The following is a 19,386-nucleotide window of genomic DNA, read 5'->3' as shown; positions in this document are numbered from 1 at the left end:
TCCCTTTCCGGAGTATTTTAATCATATTTTAATTGTTAATCAGGGAAATCAGTAAATACACCTCAGGGTTTTCTTGTTCTTTGCTTCATTAACTCTCTGTCTGTGTTTTCTGTGTCTAATATCTGCCTAATTTTGTTCCCCACAGGTCAACCGCTTTGAGCAATTCAACATCAACTATGCAAATGAGAAGCTTCAGGAATATTTTAACAAGCACATTTTCTCCCTGGAGCAACTTGAGTACAACAAGTAGGTGGAGGCTGTTTACTTGAGATGAATCGTTCTGTTTTTCACTCCAAAAGTCGGCTGATGTTGCTCTGCGTTTCCAAACGCAGTTCATTACTTTGGCCAAAATGTTGTTTTATAACAAGACTTTAAAGTCTAATTTAACATTTTTATGCTGTTACCTGTTGGATGACGTCGCCTGTAAAGGCAGAGAACATCAGTAAAGTTTATTTTAAAAGGGGTTTCAAGTTTTCAGTAAAACTGTGTAACAAATAAGTTGAAATGCCTTTATTTTAATAAGGCAATATAACTCCTTTGTTGGCTTATTAGTTCAACATTACCTCAGAAATAGTTGGCATAACTCATACATAATACCTACAATATATGGACACGGGCTACACTCTGTTGGACAGTTTAAAGGAACCGTGTTAGTTTGAGCTAGTTCACTTACTTCAGGGATAACTCTTCCTTCTATGTGTCGAAATCAATATAATAAATTTTCTGTAACTTGTTAAATTCAAAAATGTGATTTAAAGGGAAAGTTAGGATGTTCTGAAGCGGTGTTGTATGAGGCCATTGAAAAAAACAGTTATTAAAATTGCTGAACACAGGAGCTGCCGGTCTACCACTGCCTCGATTGCTTAATTTGTTTGTGTTATTGTGTAACTTCAACATTTCAAAGTGTTATTTGGGATTTACCAAAGTCACACAACAAAGCAAACGAACTGATTGAAGCAGCAATAGATCAGCAAATCCTGTGTTCTGCAAAGTAAAGTTACTGTTTTTTTCAATGGAGTTTGGTGGCTTTAAAGAGAGCGTAGACAGGGAAAGGAAGCCATTAACATGCATCAAGATAAAGCCTTAAAATTCTCAATATAGTGTACACTTAAACTGATATTTAGTCAGGACCACTTTTGTCAAACAAAACATTTCCATTGCAGTATAATATTTGGAGATATGGCTTTGTTCTGGGGCCTCTCAGCCTTTCCTTGGGCCTACACATAAAGCCCTTCTGCATGCCTACGCAGAAAGCCTAAGGCGGAGAGAGCAAACCTCTATGCCCTTCCATGTGCAAACAAGGAAAGCCTAAGGCGGAGAGAGCACACCTCTCTGCCCTTCCACGTGTAAACAAGGAAAGCCTGAGGCAGAGAGAGCAAACCCCCTGCCCTTCTGCGTGCCTGCATGGAAAGCCTAAGGCAGGGAGAGTAGCAGTAAAGACCCCCCAGGAACAGAACAGAGCAGCATCAATGACAAACAGAAATGACACTGATAAGTCAGGCACAACATGAAAAAGAGGAGCTGGGGTGGAAGCTATGCTAAATCTGATTTTGTAGGTGGTTAAGATATGTTTTGCTGCTGACTCCATCCACTTGAACTTAGTTTTTGTGTCAGTACTCCAGCCTGCTTCTCCAAACTGGGGGCTTGCTGACTGAAATCTCCTGTATGTCATACACTGACTATGGATAAGTACCTCATACAACCCTACTGCAAAAGATATAAACTATCCCTTTAAGGTATCTTAACCAAATCATGCTGACTCTAGAGTGCTAATGTTTGAGTTAGAGGCTGAAATGGCAATTAAGCTACTGCAACGCTGCTTTGAAAAAGACTAGTTTAGTGGGTATTACTTGTGCTTTGATGAAGGTTGATCAACCTTTAAATGTTTTTAATCCTGAATAAAATCACTCTTTCAAAACTGGAGCATGTTCAGAATGAATATGAGAAAGATATAAGTAAGTAAGTAAGTAAATTTTATTTATATAGCACTTCTCACAGAGAGGACTAACAAAGTGCTTCACAAGATCAATCAATCAATCAATTTTATTTATAAAGCCCAATATCACAAATCACAATTTGCCTCACAGGGCTTTACAGCATACGACATCCCTCTGTCCTTAAGACCCTCACAGCGGATAAGGAAAAACTCCCCAAAAAAACCCTTTAATGGGGGAAAAAAAAAACGGTAGAAAGATAAAATACAAAAAAATACAATAACGGAAACAATGCAAAATACACAAAAACAAATAAAAAGTAAAGTGCAGCAAAATACAGAGATGATACAATGGACTGGCAGCAGCGTTCTGGACCAGCTGGAGGCGGTCTAATGAAGTTTTATTGAGACAGGTGAAAAGAGAATTACAGTAATCCAGACGTGAGGAAATAAAAGCATGGATGATCATTTCTAGCTCGGAATAAGTTAACATGGATCTGAGTTTGGAAGTGTTTTTGAGGTGGAAAAAGCAGGAGCGAGTGACAGTTTTGATGTGGTCATCGAAGAGCATGGCCTGATCAAATGTGACCCCAAGGTTTCTCAACACACATTTGCACTGAGGGACCCTAAGCAGCTGGCCACTTTAGATGCTGAGGCATCAGGTGCAGTAATTAAAATCTCAGTTTTAGCTGCGTTCAACTGAAGGGAGTTAGTAGCCATCCAGTCCTTAATTACATTCATACAATTGTACAATGAGTCAATTCCGTCGGTCCTATCAGGGTTAAAAGAAAAATATAACTGGAGGTCATCTGCATACATATGGTATGAGATACCTTCAAAATTGCTGATGACATCTCTGAGAGGGAGCATGTATGGTGTAAAGAGGATAGGCCCAAGCACTGAACCTTGGGGCACCCCACAAGACAGGGGGGCAAACTCTGATTTATGAGGGCCAACAACCACAGAAAAGGATCGATCAGACAGATAGGATTTAAACCAATGAAGAGCGGTCCCTGAGATGCCTACCCTGTCCCTCAGCCTGTCTAAAAGGATGTGGTGATCAACAGGGTCAAAGGCTGCACTGAGATCAAGCAGAACCAGGATTGTGGATTTACCGGGGCCATCATGATGTCATTGGAGACCCTGAGAAGAGCAGTTTCTGTGGAACGTAACTGACGATAACTGGACTGAAATTTATCTAAGATATTGTAACTGTTCAATGCTGTCACTAACTGGTTTGCAACTGCTTTTTCTAGAATCTTAGATACAAAGGGCAACTTGGAAATGAGCCGGTAGTTACTAAGAACAGCGGGGTCCAGATTGGGCTTTTTGAGAAGCGGTTGAACAAGATGTCACAAGGCTGAACAAGATGTCACTGAAGGTCGTTGACCCTTCAGTCTCACTCTTCAACACTGCCTTGCTTTGGCTAAGCTAACATGGAAAATCCGAGCCCTGCACAGTGTAGCCTGCCAAACATTGCGATTTCACATATACACAAAACATCATGTCATATCCACTCTCACCAAATTGTTACCTGATGTTTCTCAGTATTTAGAAAACACAGCTGATGAGGTCAGCGGCCTGAAGGCAGTCGGTCCGCTGTTCCACCAACATCTCAACAACTTTGTAATTTGCAGAGCTGCAGCCTCTGAAAGTGTTTGGCTGTGTTTGTCTTCTGGGTTGGATGTTTTTGTATTAAACAGAACAAGAATGCTGTTTGCTGCCAACCTGGAAGTCCTGATTGTAGGATGTAGCTACCTGCACACGAACACAGCATCTGTTCACCACAGTCGTTTCATTGCTATTTGAAAAATTGCAAAAAGTAGTAGTCAGGGGTGCAAATGTATTGCTGATGGAAGTTAAAAGTCACTGAAAGACTCAAAGAAGGCCTAATAGTGGGTTTACTTTCATGCTATCCATTTATTCATTTGCTTTTGTAATATGTCTCTGACACCTGGTGTTGATGCTTCCTGTAGGGAAGGCCTGGTTTGGGTCGATATCAACTGGATGGACAACGGAGAGTGTCTGGATCTGATTGAGAAGGTATGAGGGGTGTGACAAAAGTCTTGCTTGACTTGGAACTGAAGTTATGCACAGAAGGACACAGGATGATGCTGTTGGTGATAAAGATTGTGTCTATGATACCTGCTCTTTATTATATGATTAAAAAATAACAATAGAAGCAGTGAGGATAAGGACAACCAAGGTGATGATGATATCAATCATGATGATGATCTCTCCATGTTTCCATAGAAACTGGGTCTCCTGGCTCTGTTGAACGAGGAGAGTCACTTCCCCAAAGCCACAGATGACACCTTGCTGGAGAAACTCCACAACCAGCACTCGGTACGTCTGACACATCTCAGTCGACCATTTCACCTTTCAGCATGTTTTTAACTGCAAGATTCTGCTTCTTATTCACAACTCAAAAGCATCTCGTCAATGGCTGAAATGTAGTACGACACTTAGTTCCCTAATGGCAGAGTGACTGTGGATACAGACACTAGCCCTTTTTAGACAGGAATTGTGCAAATTTGCAGGAAAGCCCAATCAGTCTTTTTTCAGCATTGGCAGTATAAAAACAAAATCGGGGAGTGCAGCAAAATGCCGCCTGTCTACTTTTGTTAATACAGAATGGGCCTTTTTCGGGGCAATGGGGGGCGTGAGCAAGTAACAAAACGTGTAGCTCAGTGTGTGACGTAAACAGTGACGTGGAGGGAAGCCGCGGCTGGTCAGTCCTTCAGCGATTCTCTCATAAGTCGGCCCATCCTTCACCGTCCCCGTCATCTGACGGTTAATGGCCTCTTCGTTTGCGAGGACAAGGAGGGCGCGCAATTCCTTGTCTCCCCAGTTGCTCATCTTTACAGTGTCTGTCAGGTTTGTGTTTCCCTCTTGCTACTAGCTGCTCACTAATTCCTGCTATCAGCTGTTTCCTGTTTATCCCCCGCCAGTGGGTCGCACATGCGGTGTCATCAACAGCTCCTCCCACAAGTCTTCAACAGCCCCTCCTGTTGTGGAAGGCCGCCTCCATCTGTTTAAACTAAAAAGGGTTCCGCCAATATGTCTACCCTACGAGGCGGAAAATTGGGCACCACGGATCAACACGCCAATCCGGCTCTGTGTCTAAGCCAGGGGTGTCAAACTCATTTTCACCAAGGGCCACATCAGCATAATGGCTGCCCTCAAAGGGCCAGATGTAACTTATAAATGTAACCAAATGTAACCAAATGTAATGTAAAATAAATGTAACTACTCCTCAATGTTAAATATGTTAAAAATATACATCATGTTAATGATGTGGAAACACTGCTGTCTAGTGGCGGGAAGCCGTCACTTCGTGGGTAATATAATTGACATGCATTGTGGGAAATGTAGTTTTTGGTCAAATCACGCTTTTGACCTATTTATTTTTAGACAATCAGACCTTTTAAGCTCTCGCGGGCCACATAAAATGACGTGGCGAGCCACATTTGGCCCGTGGGCCTTGAGTTTGACACATACAGTGGTGGAAAAAAGTTTTCGGACACCCTTAAAATTTTACACAATCTCAAATATTATAATGAAATATTTGTGGAAAAATCTTTTTTGTGTTTCAAAAGGTGTGGCTGCATTAGACAGATACAAACAAATATAAATTATATTTTTTTGTTTATTGTTTACAAGAAGAACTAACAAAACTAAATTCTTGACAGTTTCAATATGTCAGTTCTCAACATTGTCGGTATCAAAGTCAACAAATAACAGAGAATGTGTTCAAAACTGAACAAAAAATAAATAAACCATCACATCATCAAATTAATATTTAGTAGTCCTGCCATTGGCACGTAGTAGAGCTCTTTGTATCTTACCTATGTCCCTGTTTTCTGTTCTGTTCTGTTTTGTTTTGTTTTTTATTATGTATTATGACCCTTGTATGTTTTAATGGCTCTTAACACCATGCCGGAGGACTACGGTTGGAAACTAGCCTTTGGCTAACACTGGCACATCTACAGTAATGTATGTTTAATGTGCGCTGTCCTCTTTAAATAAATTAAAAAAAAAATAATAATAATAATCCTGGCTGGCATGTTCCCCACGAGCCTTTCACACTGTTGAGGGGTAATCTTGTCCCATTCTTCTTGAATTACTGCTTTTAATTCTTCTAAATTCTTTGGTTTATGCTTTGAAACAGACCTTTTGATAATCTACCACAGATTTTCAATGGGGCTCATGTCCGGGGATTGAGCTGGCCACTCTAAGACCTGGATACTGTGCTCCTGCAGCCAAGTTCTACTGGCCTTGGATGTGTGGCAAGGGGCATTATCTTGTTGAAACATCCAGTTTTTACCTCAACGGAACAGTGCACGCGCAGAAGGGAGCATGTGGGTTTGGAGAATGGTACAATACTTGGTAGAGTTCAATGTGCCATCACAGACAGTGAGATGACCAACACCAGCAGCACTCATGCATCCCCAAACCATGATACTGCCTCCACCATGCTTGACAGTAGGTACTGTACATGCTGGAGATAATGCTTCGCCTGGCCTTCTGCGTACCCTCACATTAGTAGGAGGAAGATAAAGCTGGAAACTGGACTCATCTGACCACAAAATCTTTTTCCAATTCCTGGCTGTCCAGTTCTTGTGTGCCTGGGCCCAACGACGCCGGGTAACCTCTGTCTCTCATTGATCAGGGGCTTCTTGATAGCCTTGTAGGACCTTAAGCCATGATCTAAAAGTCGGCCACGTACAGTGCGGGTGGAACACTGGACACCAGTTTGGTTTGACCACTGCTGCTGAAGCTCCTGTGATGTCATTGGGCAGTTTTGCCTGCACATGCGGATCAGGATGCGATCATTTCTTGCTGAAGAAACCCTTGGACGCCCAGATCTTGGTTTGTCTTCCAAGCTGTTGGTTCGTCTGTATTTCTGCAGAGTGTATCCAACTGCTGAAGGACTGCATCTGCACTTCCTGGCTATCTGGCGGCAGCTGTACCCTTCCTGGCTGAGAATCTTTATCTTCAGGCGTGTTTCCTGCGTTAGGTTCCTTGTTTTAGCCATTTTTGTGTCTGAAGAACTTTCAAATGTGCTGGCTTTATGTAGACACGAAGCTTGGCAACAAAAATTGTGTCTTTTAATAAAAAGAACGACCTTCATCACTGGTACCAAAATGACCCAATACTCAAAATTTCTTATGTATTTTTATGGAACCAATCAATTTTAAGTTTTTAATGGCTTTTTTAGGATTTATTTAGTATTTTGGCTGTGACTGTACTAAAAGAAATTGCACTTGAAGACCTAAGAGTGATTCTTCATGCAATATTTCACAAATGCATGGGGTGTCCGAAAACTTTTTTCCACCACTGTATGGTCTAAGCACTCGCAGCTTGCCAGCAAAACGGCCCAACATTTGAGGAAAATCTGGCAGTGTAAAAGGGGCTATAATGTCACTGTTTGAGTTAATTCTCTGAGCTGCAGAGACTTCAGACAGAAGTGAGAAAAGCAGTGAAAAGCAGTGAAAAAGTCTCACCTGCAGCTAACTGCAGCGAGGCTCCTCACTGGTGCCAGCAAAACAGACAGCATTACACCAGTGCTAGCATCCCTGCACTGGCTACCTATCAGATACAGGATTGATTTTAAGGTACATGGGCTCGCACCCCAGTCCATTGCCGAACTTCTCTACCCGTACTCCAACTCTCGACCTCTTGAACTTACAACAATGTCTTTTAACTTTTCACCTTCTTGCCTGGTACGGTCACCTAAACTGTAGCTCTATAGCTGGGGTTTGCTATCGTTGGCAAACCCCCAAAACCTAAAACCTAAAACCTTTTTATAGAAAGGACGAGGAGGAAAGCTGTTTGTTTTACTAACTACCTGTCTCTTTGTTTGTTTGTTTGTTTGTTGAGCCGAGGACAGATTTTTATCCTGGTGGACAATAAAGATATATTCTGTTCTATCAGACTGTATGAGTTCATATTATCCCTAAAAGCTCAGTCAGTCATCACAAATGAGCATTCATTCAGAATTATTTTGACAGACTTCAGTTTGTGTCTCCTGAAAAAATGCCTCTTCTCCAGTGAACAAATGAGATTATTTCAGCATGCACCACTGTTGTTGTTTTTTTCTGCAAATGAAAAAATATAACATAAAATATTGGATCTAATTTACGTTACTCGTGCAGTCAGAGTTTATGTTTAGTTGAGTCACTGCGGTCAGTGAGGTTCAATGCAACCTTAAAGCTATGGCGTCTACATGGGGGCAGATGTTTGAATATTAAACTGCCGCATCCACACTTTATCACAGGAAAAAAACAGCAGCATGACAAAGGTTACTGCTTTGTTTTGTCTGGAAATAACATGACAAACAATCTGAACCACGGCCTCAGGATTTCATCAGGGGATCATCAAACCATTTACTAATGAAATCAGGAACCTGACAGTTTATATTTCAGTGTTCTGTGGTAAAAGTCACAGCTGCAGGTACATCTTTAATGTTGTTTGCATCTGTCGCAAACAGGATGCTGATCCCAGTCAAGCTCTTGGCTTTTGAATGTGGGCCAAACAGCTTGACTTGATTTAAACACTGATGTGACTGCAAGTAGTAAAGATGTAGAAGTCTTTAATTTGAATAAATTTGAGTGCTCGTAAATATTTGAGTGAATATTTTCTTGGCTGCGATCCGAGCAGAGCTTTACAGCCTCGTTAAACTGGATCACGATCGAATAAAGGACTATTTGTTATTTCCAGAGACATGAAGATTGTTAAAAGGGGCTTTAAAGGGCAATCACAGTGGGCGTCAATCACAGAATAACTTTACAGTTTTTGTCTCGGAGCGACTGATTTTCTTATTTTACAACAGTGGTAAGAACAAAGTTTCATGCAGGTATGATTTGAATGGACAGCTGATCAGCTCAGCTGTCAGGAACCAGCTGTTGAAAAATTTACAGATGTGATTTTAAGGACTGTTTGTCAAAAGTAATTAATGTTTCCTTTCTATTGCTGCAGAAAAACTCTTTCTATGTGAAACCACGTGTTGCTGTGCACTACTTCGGAGTCAAGCACTATGCAGGAGAGGTAAGATACTCTCTGTACTTTTTTTATTTTAGTATAGCTGTGTAAAGAACATAGTTTTCATATTAAAAAGAACTTAAAGCTGATGACTTTAAACTGAATATCTGTAGGAAAACACGTCCATGGGCTGCTCCTCTTTTCTTTGTTCCTGTGAAACTCTCTGACGCCCCCTTGTGGCCTTTTGCAGGTGGTGTACGATGTGAGGGGGATGTTGGAGAAGAACAGAGACACTTTCAGAGATGACATCCTCAACCTGCTGAGGGAGAGCAGGTAGATTTTTGTATTTCTTACATTTCTTTATCAAGGGAGAAGCTTGTGGAGGCTTCATCCTACCGACTGTTATAATTTACATTAAAATTATTCTGCTCTTCTGTGCACGACTCTGCAGCTTGACCTGGTAGAATCTGTTGAAACCTTTCCAGACTGCACCTTTTTTTTTAGCTGCGACCAGCTGCTCTGTAGCTCGTCCTGTCAGTCAGTTGAGAAAAGTCTCCCCCCCTTTGGCAGCCACAGTTTTTGCTCTGGGAGAATGAAATTTCGCCTGGTACACACACTAAAGCAACAACCAGACAGGACATCTGCACACTGTATTAAAAGCTTCCAGTAGTTTAGTGGTAGTTTAGTTCCCCCAGTAATAATGCCTGATGAAGATCTGTGATAGACTGAAACATTGCACAGTTAAAACGACTGGGAGCTTTTGATACAGTGTGCCGATCTCCAGCCTGGTTCTTGCTTTCGTTTGATTTTTTTGATCCAGCACCTGTAGGAGTTTTCTGCATGTGCGTGCCCTCCACCCAGCTTGTTCATGGTGCCCACACTCCCAGTGGGTGGCATCAGGAGTGGCCTATCACGAAAACAGCGTCCTAATGGGTTCACAGACTCACCGAAGATTTTGATTTTACGCAAAGATGATTATGAGCCAAAGGAAAACTCATTAGCTGTTCATGTCAGTTGGCAAAAAGGGGCAACGCATGGATGAATGCATGCATATGTGGTCCCAACTATGAGCTTGTTTCACAGCTATTGTTGTCAAGTAATAATCAAAACTGAAAAATTAGAAGTTCATATTAATTGAATTGTTTTTTGATTTTATTTTGTGTTGACTAGTATTTCTGAGTGTTTTGGAGTACATACAAATAGAGCAGTAAAGTTTATCCACAGTGTGACTTCTTGACGAAGGAATGATGACATTAACTTTGAATAATATTAAATTAACAATTCTGTAAATGGAGTTCATCACTGGTACATCATCAGTCACATTTGAGTAAAACGATTTTAACTGCAGTTACTGTTTGAGTATGCAGCTCTTGTCCTGTCCTGTCCACATGTGTGTTTGCTTATGTTTATACATATCCCACAGCATGTGTATGTAGTCTGAGTATTTCCTTTCGTCGTGTCAGGTTGGACTTTGTCTACGACCTGTTTGAACACGTATTGAGCCGAAACAAACAGGACACTCTGAAGAGCACCTCCAAGCACCGACGGCCCACCGTCAGCTCCCAGTTTAAGGTGAATCACACGTTAACAACATGTTTACTGCTGAGTCTTCATCAAGAACTATCAGTGCTAAATAACATGACTGAGTATTGAAACACAGCACAGCTCTCTGATCGTGCATAGTCAGTCAGTTCTGATGATGGTAGTAGTCCAGATCATATTAGTGTTAGCAGCAGTGGTACTATAGTAGTGGAGGCAACAGTGGCAGTGGCAGAGGCAATAAAACCAGTGGTAGTAGTACTTACTTTTGTGTTGTTAGTGGTAACAGCAGTAATATTTGCAAAAGCAGAAGTAGCAGTCTTAATATTGTTACTTATTAAATTGCTGTTCTGCTGTTCAATGGTAGTTGTAATAGTAATAGGAGCCATTTGTTATACTAGAAGTGATAATCACTAATCAACCATTGCCTCTCTACTGTAATTGAAACCCCTTTTACCAGCCCGCCCCCTTTTTCTTTCATCCTGACCACTGTAAAGGCTTGTAGGCAATGTGTTCATCAGGCAGAAGTATTTAAAATGCAATTTATTATTATTCATTAATATGCTTGGACGTTACCTGGCTAACTGAATAATCCTGCTTGGTGCAATATCCCCACCTGGAGTTTCTGAATGCAGCTGTCTGACTGGTGGACAATGAATACAACACCAAATGTGACATATCTGCATTTTCCCATAAATTGTTGGCAGAGATGGGCAAAAATACATCAAAATGTATTTTGATACAAAATACAAAATACCCCTCAAATAAATGTATCAAAATAAAATACAAAATGCTGGTGCCAGAAAATGTGTCAAAATATAATACATGTATTTTGTATTTTCAAATACAGAAAATACTTTTTTCTTTTTCTTTTTTAGCAGCGAGCCGCAGCTCTATAGGTCACTCTGTTGGTCAGTTGGTCGGTCCACAAAGCTTTTCGTGAATAACTCAAAAATGCTCAAAATTTACATACTGCAACTGGAGACCATGAGTAACTATACCAGAAAGAATGCCCACGATTCATCCATAGGTGGCGCTATACTAACTGATTCAAATCTTTTTGTGAATAACTCAAAAAGTCCTTGACCAAAAATGCTCAAAAGGTACATGCTGCAATTAAAGACCACAAGTAACTATGCCAGAAAGAACAACCATGATTCGTCTGTTAATGGCGTGATAGTAGCAAATTTGGTCGCAGCTATGGCAAATCTGTGCTTGCTTTCTCACAATTTGGTGTAGCAGAGTATTCAGATATACACAAAGCTCTGGTGAACCCCACAAAAAGGCAGAACAGTCACAGAACTAACTAAGTGTAACTAAGCAAAGCCATTAAAAGACAACAACTTGATTATGTATATATATATATTTATATATTTATTAACCAGACTTAACAGCCCATAAAAATGTGTAGCCTATTATTTTTGTTTTTTGATTCGTGGACAAAGTGTTTTGAGTATTTTAAATACAAAATTACTCCACTCAAAAGTATTTTGTTACAAATTACATTTGCTTTTTATCAGCCTTATCAAATACAAATTACAAAATACTCAAATGTGATTGAGTTGCATATTTTAAATACAAGTGATAGAAAAACTGCCCATCCCTGTTGGGAAGTTTCTTTTTTGGTTTATGACCTGTGAACACTGAGGTAGAAACACTGGTAGTATCAATTGTACCATTGTATCAGTGGTAGTATAATTATTAGAGTAGAAGTATTGGTGATGGTAATGCTCGTGGAGTATTTAAGATCAAGTTATTAGAGTTTCAGTAATAGTTATCTTATTCCAAAGCAATAAGTAGTAGTAGAAAACAGTTATGATGGTAATACAACCTCTGCTATGAACAGACAGTAGCAATAATAGCAGCACCAGTAGTAACACAAGTGTGTGTTTTGTTGCAGGATTCTTTGCACTCCTTGATGGCCACGCTCAGCACTTCTAACCCGTACTTCATCCGATGCATCAAACCAAATAGAAACAAGGTGAGTGCTGATATTCACACACACACACACACACACACACCATTTTGCACACCAGTATCACAATGTGTGTGTGTGTGTGGATAGTTTGTCATTTTAATAATCAAGCAGTCCTCCCCCACCAACCAGCCGCAGACAGGAATGAGAAGCGTCTGGCCCCTTTGGCGCCCTTTGACCCCGCGTTGCTTAGCAACAGGCTGGAGAAGCGGAGAATGCGGGGATAATGTACACAAATGATATACAGGCAGGAGTGATGGGATTCACCGTGCGCACTGTGACTCCATATTCACAGAATATTGCATTTTATTTATGTTCACCGAGTGACGTGTAGTTTAACCATCTGATAGATACGTGTTTAGTCCAGAATATGAACAGAGGATCCAGGTGGGGTGAAACAGCAATGAGTAGAAACCATCTGTGAACTGAAACTGAGGCAAGTAGAGCATGACATTAGATTGTGTGTTTGCTTGATTGACAGCTGTCTCTGCTTATAACACTCAGTCGTGGTTGTTTCTGCTTCCTCGTCCCACCGCAGCACCAACCAGGCTCCACTGTCTTTGTTCTACATTTTATTTCTGGCTTGTAATTGGAGAGATGACGTGAAAGCATCCCCTCAGGGTGACGTCACATGTCTGCAGTTTGAAATTGGCCGAATCCTCCAGGCTGCCAGAGAACTGACTGACTCATTGGCAGGACTATACTTAGATCTTATCGATATCTGTCTGGGTGCCTCGTTGGCTCATTAGCAACATCACTGCAAACGTCAGATGTGTCAAGTTTAATCCGGTTGACATGGAAACACTCATATTGATTGCTGATGTCAGTTAATATTGATAGTTCCCATGTCTGGTTGTCAGTGAGGGTCTGCTTCCAGAGAAGTGCTGCCTGCTAAGCAGCTGTCTGTGAGAAACTAAGTGATATGTTAAGGAGCTGATTGTAAATGTTTTTGCAGATATTTCTATAACCATGTGGTTTCTGGCGTAATTCAAAGGAGGGCCATTACTGTGAAGGCACTTGCTGATATGTTTTACGTTTTTTTAAAATGAAAATAAGATGTTGTAAATCATTTTTAGCAGATTTACACTTCCAGTGAAGTCATTTTTCTGCAGAATTTTTTCATCTTATTTTTATAATTTATGAAAGACTGTCAAACCAAGGAGCTCAAACTAGAAGAAGTTTGTTTTCAGGTGGTGTCAATCACTCAGGCATACATATTGGAGTTCCCGGGTTGTTAGACAACATAGTGGATATTAACAACCTGTCCATATCAATAGAAATTAATAGAATCCGTTCCTTTCCATGTGTTTTGGACAGAGACTTTCAGTGGCAAATCCGACTGATATTGATTCAGAGAATTAAGGCAGGGTTGTGGTATTGGATTGCATCATATTTTCAGGTGTTCTTGTTATGTTGTCCACCTCCTGTGTGTTCACACCGCTCTGATGTGGACACTCGGAGGATTGTGACGCAGATGTAGCGCATCTGTAACGTCACTGTGAGGAGTTTTTGTGATTGGGGCTGTCATCTGTGGAGAGCTTTGATTCACATAAATACAGAGGCTCCCTCTGTGCGTCACTGTGTGTGTGTGTGTGTGTGTGTGTGTGTGTAGGGGGTGTGGTTTCTGATCTTTGTGCATCAGCAGTGTGTGTGAGATGATGTGAGCACAACCTCTTTACTTTTTGAGAACCGACCAAATTGTGTCCAAACGGTCAAAAACCAAAAGATATACAAAACACATGTTCACCACTTCCTCCTTTTTCCCATTTTCCCAAGCATTTACATTTCAGACATTTTCCTTTCTTTATAAATGTAAAAGGGGTTTCAGTTGAAGAAGGATTTAGTTTCTGTTTAATCTGTATTTAACCATTATCTCCGGCCAAAATGACAGCGTGGAGTCGTCAGCACACGGTTGTGTAAAAAAACTATGCACAGAATTCATTTACAACATTCACGTATACAATTGCACAGAGTGAGAGGGCCTGGGAGTGTTTAAAACTGTTAAAACTTCAGATGCCTTGAATACGTTTGCAGATGAAGTTTGTCTTATAAATTTTCCCAAAGTGACGAAAATGACTAAAATGCATTTTCAAGACCAACTCAAGGGACAGTGAAGATGATTCATACAGATATTTAGTCTAATAGCTGTTAAACACAGGAGAAATAATTTCGCAGATAAACACAGCAAAGCAAAATATCCAAAAACTTGGACAGTGTGATGGGATTATTTTCTTTGAGAAAAACAGCAGCAGTTTTGGATCTGGAGTGTAGATTTTCTTCACACTTAAAAAAGACATATTAGAAAGATGAAATACTTTATTTTTAATTTAATTATTAATTAAATTAAATTAATTTTATTTTTTTTCTCTCTGTTGTCATGTACACACATGCACAAACAGGACCTATACATGCATTAAATGGAGAGACGTGCTCTAGTGCACTCTTGATGCTGTTAAGGTGCCAGTTCGCCACACTCCGTATTTGGTTCGTATGGGGACTTGAGCTGGCAAACCTCCAGTTCCCAACCCAAGTCCCTATGGACTGAGCTACTGCCGCCCAATGACATTGCATATATACTGCACTGTGTTTGTCATTACTTCTCAAAATATCTTTTGATTTGTTTGTAAAAGTCCTGAGTAAAAGCTGAAAATCTTTTACATAATATTTTAATACGATATGTTGCCTCGCGATTAGCCATACTCGTTGTAAATAGGGGGCGTGGCTCTACTGCAGTCCACATTAGATGATGTGGAACACTGTGATTGGCTTATAGACATCCCATCATATACGTCTGTGCATTTGGGTGGAGTCAGATGAGGAGTCAGTTATCATAGATCTTGACATTCTAGAAAAGTTATGTCCATCGCACTGGGCGAGGGATCTTAGCAGCTTAAAGAGGAAGATGGAAGATTGAATCATTTTTATACAAATTCACAGGATTTATAGACTTCTATGAAATGAAGGACACCCCTACAACATTCTTGGAACCCATCGGCCTTATTCAGCGTCTGACTTCCGGCAGACAGCGATACAGCCTCTGGGGGCAGACCCCCGATTTTCTGGCATTCCGGTTTGTTTTGGGCGGAGGAGGCGAATTTCCGTTCCAACTTCCGTTTACATGTAAGTAAATATGCTGAACCATTGCGATGGATTAAGAGTTTGCAGTGACGCTAATTGACCCTTCGCTAAGCCTCTCCCTTAATCAGTCATTGTCCAATCCTACGTTAGCAACCGTGTGTAGCAACTGAGAGGTCCGTCAAGCTTTCAGCAGAAGCTAATATGCTGAAGCGGCATGCATACAGTAACGTTACCTTCAAGTCCGACACCTGATACCCAAAAAGTGTCAAAGGTGGTGTTGAATTTTTCCCCTCCCCCAAGCCCAAGACCCAAGGAAGATATGGCTAAAACAGTGTGGCAGACCACACGAACAGCTGAAACCAGCAAAGATCAATAAAAACACCTACGTCTGTTCCAAGTTAAGATGCTAACTAACGTTAGCTAACGCTAGCTTTGTGTGCTAGCTGCTCTCCCTTTGTCTGCCCCAAGGAGGGAACATAACTCAACATTAACTTAAATTTAAACCATATATTGACTTACCCTGCTGTACAAGAACATTCTTTGTCCTTCACGTGACGTGTCAAGACGTGGGGTGCCTGACGCTTGCATTGCGACTGGTGAGCTTTTCCCTCTATTTCAATGTTCTCGCATGATTTATACTCCGCCAGCAGATGATATTGTGAATGCAGCTCTCACATGCATATTGAAGACCTTTCTGTCGGCTTCTCTCTGATATCTCCGAACAGTTTTCCAGAAATTTGATGTTATTTCCTTTGGAATCTCTCTCACTGATATCGCTGAAAACTCCATATTTCTTATGCTAGGAGCGAAAGCTTGACGGACCTGGCAACAGTAACTAAGGGGGCGGGGCTTAGCGAAGGGTCAATTATGTTCCACCTCGTCACCTCACGGACTGTTTAACCTGGCAACAACTGCAGCCGGCTCAAACGTGATTGGTCAATATCACGCGGACTACAAACAGCCTACAACCAGAAACCAGGGCTCTTCCGCTCTTCTTCCGGAGGCAAGATCTCCGGGGTTTGCCTACAGACTCACTGAATGTAGAGTCTGTAGACTACCCCTGCAAACACACACACACAAAATACTGTATATGGAGTGAACACTGTAATTGCTTGTTGGTTAGTTTTGAGTCTGTGTGATTCAGGTTGTCATTTTTGTGTCTTAAGACAAGTTGCTTTGCTTAATTTCTTATGAATAGATAGATGAACAGATAGACAGATACATAGATGCACAGATAAGACACACACTCTTGGGCATCTGTCGTGTCCTCTGGGAGACCAGCTGGACAGCCGGCATGTTTTTACGAGGCGAAACCCGACCGTCTGGACTCCTCTTCTGATCAAATGTTAAACAAGGCCTGATGATGACTTTTCAATGGGGCTTAATGTAGTGAGAGAAGGAGGTGTGGGGGGGTGTTTGGGCTTCCCCAGGGGAAACAAAGGTCAGGGCGACACGGCACGCGGCCCCTAAAAGCCCCCGAGAGGCGTCCCTGTCATCTGCCTGTTTGACTGAGCAGGTGTCAGAGGGGAGGAGAGCACGGAGATGGAGGGAGAGAAAAGGATGAGGATGTGGAGGCAAAGTCAAAAATGTGCATCAGACACCTTCAGTTTTAACTTCCAGCTCTTCTTTCTTTCAGCATATTTGGAAAGTAAAGACATTTCAGGAAGTGAGGAGAGGTTCATTTACTGAGTAACAGACCAACAGCTATTTTGGGTCCAGCGATGTTGAAAAAGCTGCAGGGTCATGGGACTCCTGCAGATGGTCAGTGGAGTCTCTGGAAATATCAATATATTGATCGAATGCGTAATAGCGCTGACAAACTGTTGGCTCTGAATACAGCCAGGACACACAGACAAGCAGGTTTGTGCATTTACTGTACACTCAAATAGTCACACACCAAAGACACAGGAGTCTTAACAGGAAGTTACTTAACCTGTCAGTGGTTTGAATGTTTTGGCTGATCGGTGTACTGTATGTGATAAATAAAATGTAAGAATAATGAAAAAATAAGAAATAAAACAAAAGCACAAAAATTCTTATTTTGACAAACAAACAAAGACATTACAGTATCACACCCCTGCATGTTAAAATAATACTCCAAATACCTCAAATCAGCCTTGTTTTTTTTCTGTATTTGTTTACCTTTTAACTTTGTATTCATGTATTTGAATACTGTGTGTGTGTCTGCTCATAAGCCGACAGTCACAAGTAGAAATCAGTTTGGATAAAGGATGCTCAGCAGGCAGATGTCGGCATTTACAGACATTTTCCTTTGTGTCTGTGTCACCACAACAACTCAGCACACACACACACACACGCACACAATCACTCATAAAAAGCTGTCATCCTCAACATCTACGCTCATCAAATGCAGTCGCCTGTCACCACAGAAATTCCATCCTTTCTGCAGGCATTACAGTGTGTGTGTGTGTGTGTGTGTGTGTGTGTGTGAGAGAGAGAGAGAGAGAGAGAGAGAGAGAGAGAGAGAGTGTGTTCTGACAGTAATTACAACCGATGATGGAGACTGATCAGAGTCTATTGATTTTGACTGAACCTGTGTTGACAGCATTGTGGGTTTTTGTGTCCGTAGAACAAACTGCATACTATACAAACACACACGTCACGTTTTCAGATAATCAATCTGCATCTCAGCCATAATTCAACCTTCATCCAGTTTTTGAAACTGAAACTGAAGATGAAATCAGCCTGCTGTGTTCCTTCCTGCCACACAGGAAGTGATGAATTTGTGTTTGTGCTTTCTTTGAGATAAATCGAGCTCAGGAACTGCGCCCCACTTTGACGTCACTTTGACTTCCAGATCCATCAGGTGATGCCATTGAGCCCAATAAAACTTGTTCCTGTAGACTTACATTGTGAAAGAGTCGCTGTAAATCAGTGGGAAAAAATTGCGGAAAAAGTGTGTCAAACCCTCAAAATGACTCATTTCACTATCAGGACTTGAGCCATCTGGTCTGATTACATTTCGAAAGTCTACAAGAGATGGAGGATTGAATAATGTTATCCCCATCAAAGTTAGCAGAGGCCTGAACCAGAAGTTACCCATTCAGCTGGCGAAAGTCTGTAGTGCACCTGCTCTTTAGGCCCTTACTGTGCAGAAGTAGTGCCAATCATCCAGGTAATTTTTGGCCTCATGCACCACTGAGGCTTGTTCATGGGAATGAACGGGGCTCTGCCTCAGACGCTTTATCCAGCTCTCTTCGTACATCCATGGGAGAAACACAAGAAGAAGAACTGAGATCAAGGACTTTGAGGTCAACAGTCTCCCTTTAGGGCCATGGTTAAAATCAACACCACAATCACATGGATGTACAAGGAGACCTGGACACAGTGTTGAAGGCGAGGCTCCGTCTATTACTATGCTATTACTTGCTCAGTGGCGCATAACGGCAAAATGGTGCCACAGTCAGGGGCGTCGTTTCAGCAAAAGCTAAGGTATGGCAATATGACATGACGTCACAGAGCTACTGATGATGGAGTTTCAAAAATATGAGCTTATATAAAACTTCACTTTGGTCTTTGACCTGTCAGAAGTACATACTATGCTATTGAAAATTGTTTCAAAGGACATGAAGCTGTTTCTCACATTCATAATACTCCATATCTGCCTGTAATGCACGACTTGGTGAGAGCACCACGGACAGCGAGCGGACGTTTAATTATCATTAGTCACGTGTTTAACTTCACAGAAAATAAAGAAAATAAATTAATTACAAGCTCATTTCTAGAAGATAACCAAGGGGTCCGGTGTATGAAACACAGTAAAACAAAGGCCAGTTTGGTACAATACTGTATAGCCGACTTTATTGGAGTGTCTCCAGAGACCGAAAATACAAGCTTAACATGCCGACATGAAGGA

At 41.3% G+C, this 19,386-nt stretch overlaps 1 protein-coding gene across 2 annotated transcripts in view; it reads left to right on the top strand.

Moving 5' to 3' along the window:
• myo10 (myosin X) overlaps positions 1-19,386 on the top strand; it is a 178,596-nt gene that overhangs the window by 125,957 nt on the left and 33,253 nt on the right. For both annotated transcript variants that reach the window (XM_049598466.1, XM_049598465.1), the window contains exons 13-19: positions 146-246; positions 3,910-3,976; positions 4,187-4,279; positions 8,915-8,983; positions 9,168-9,250; positions 10,381-10,489; positions 12,357-12,437. In XM_049598466.1, the coding sequence (XP_049454423.1) occupies positions 146-246; positions 3,910-3,976; positions 4,187-4,279; positions 8,915-8,983; positions 9,168-9,250; positions 10,381-10,489; positions 12,357-12,437 (603 nt within the window). The remainder of the gene's footprint in view (positions 1-145; positions 247-3,909; positions 3,977-4,186; positions 4,280-8,914; positions 8,984-9,167; positions 9,251-10,380; positions 10,490-12,356; positions 12,438-19,386) is intronic.

The sequence above is a fragment of the Epinephelus fuscoguttatus genome, linkage group LG15, assembly GCF_011397635.1.
Source record: "Epinephelus fuscoguttatus linkage group LG15, E.fuscoguttatus.final_Chr_v1".
NCBI lineage: Eukaryota > Metazoa > Chordata > Actinopteri > Perciformes > Serranidae > Epinephelus > Epinephelus fuscoguttatus.
The sequence above is the reverse complement of the archived record's forward strand: the minus strand, read 5'-3'. Positions and strand labels throughout refer to the sequence as shown.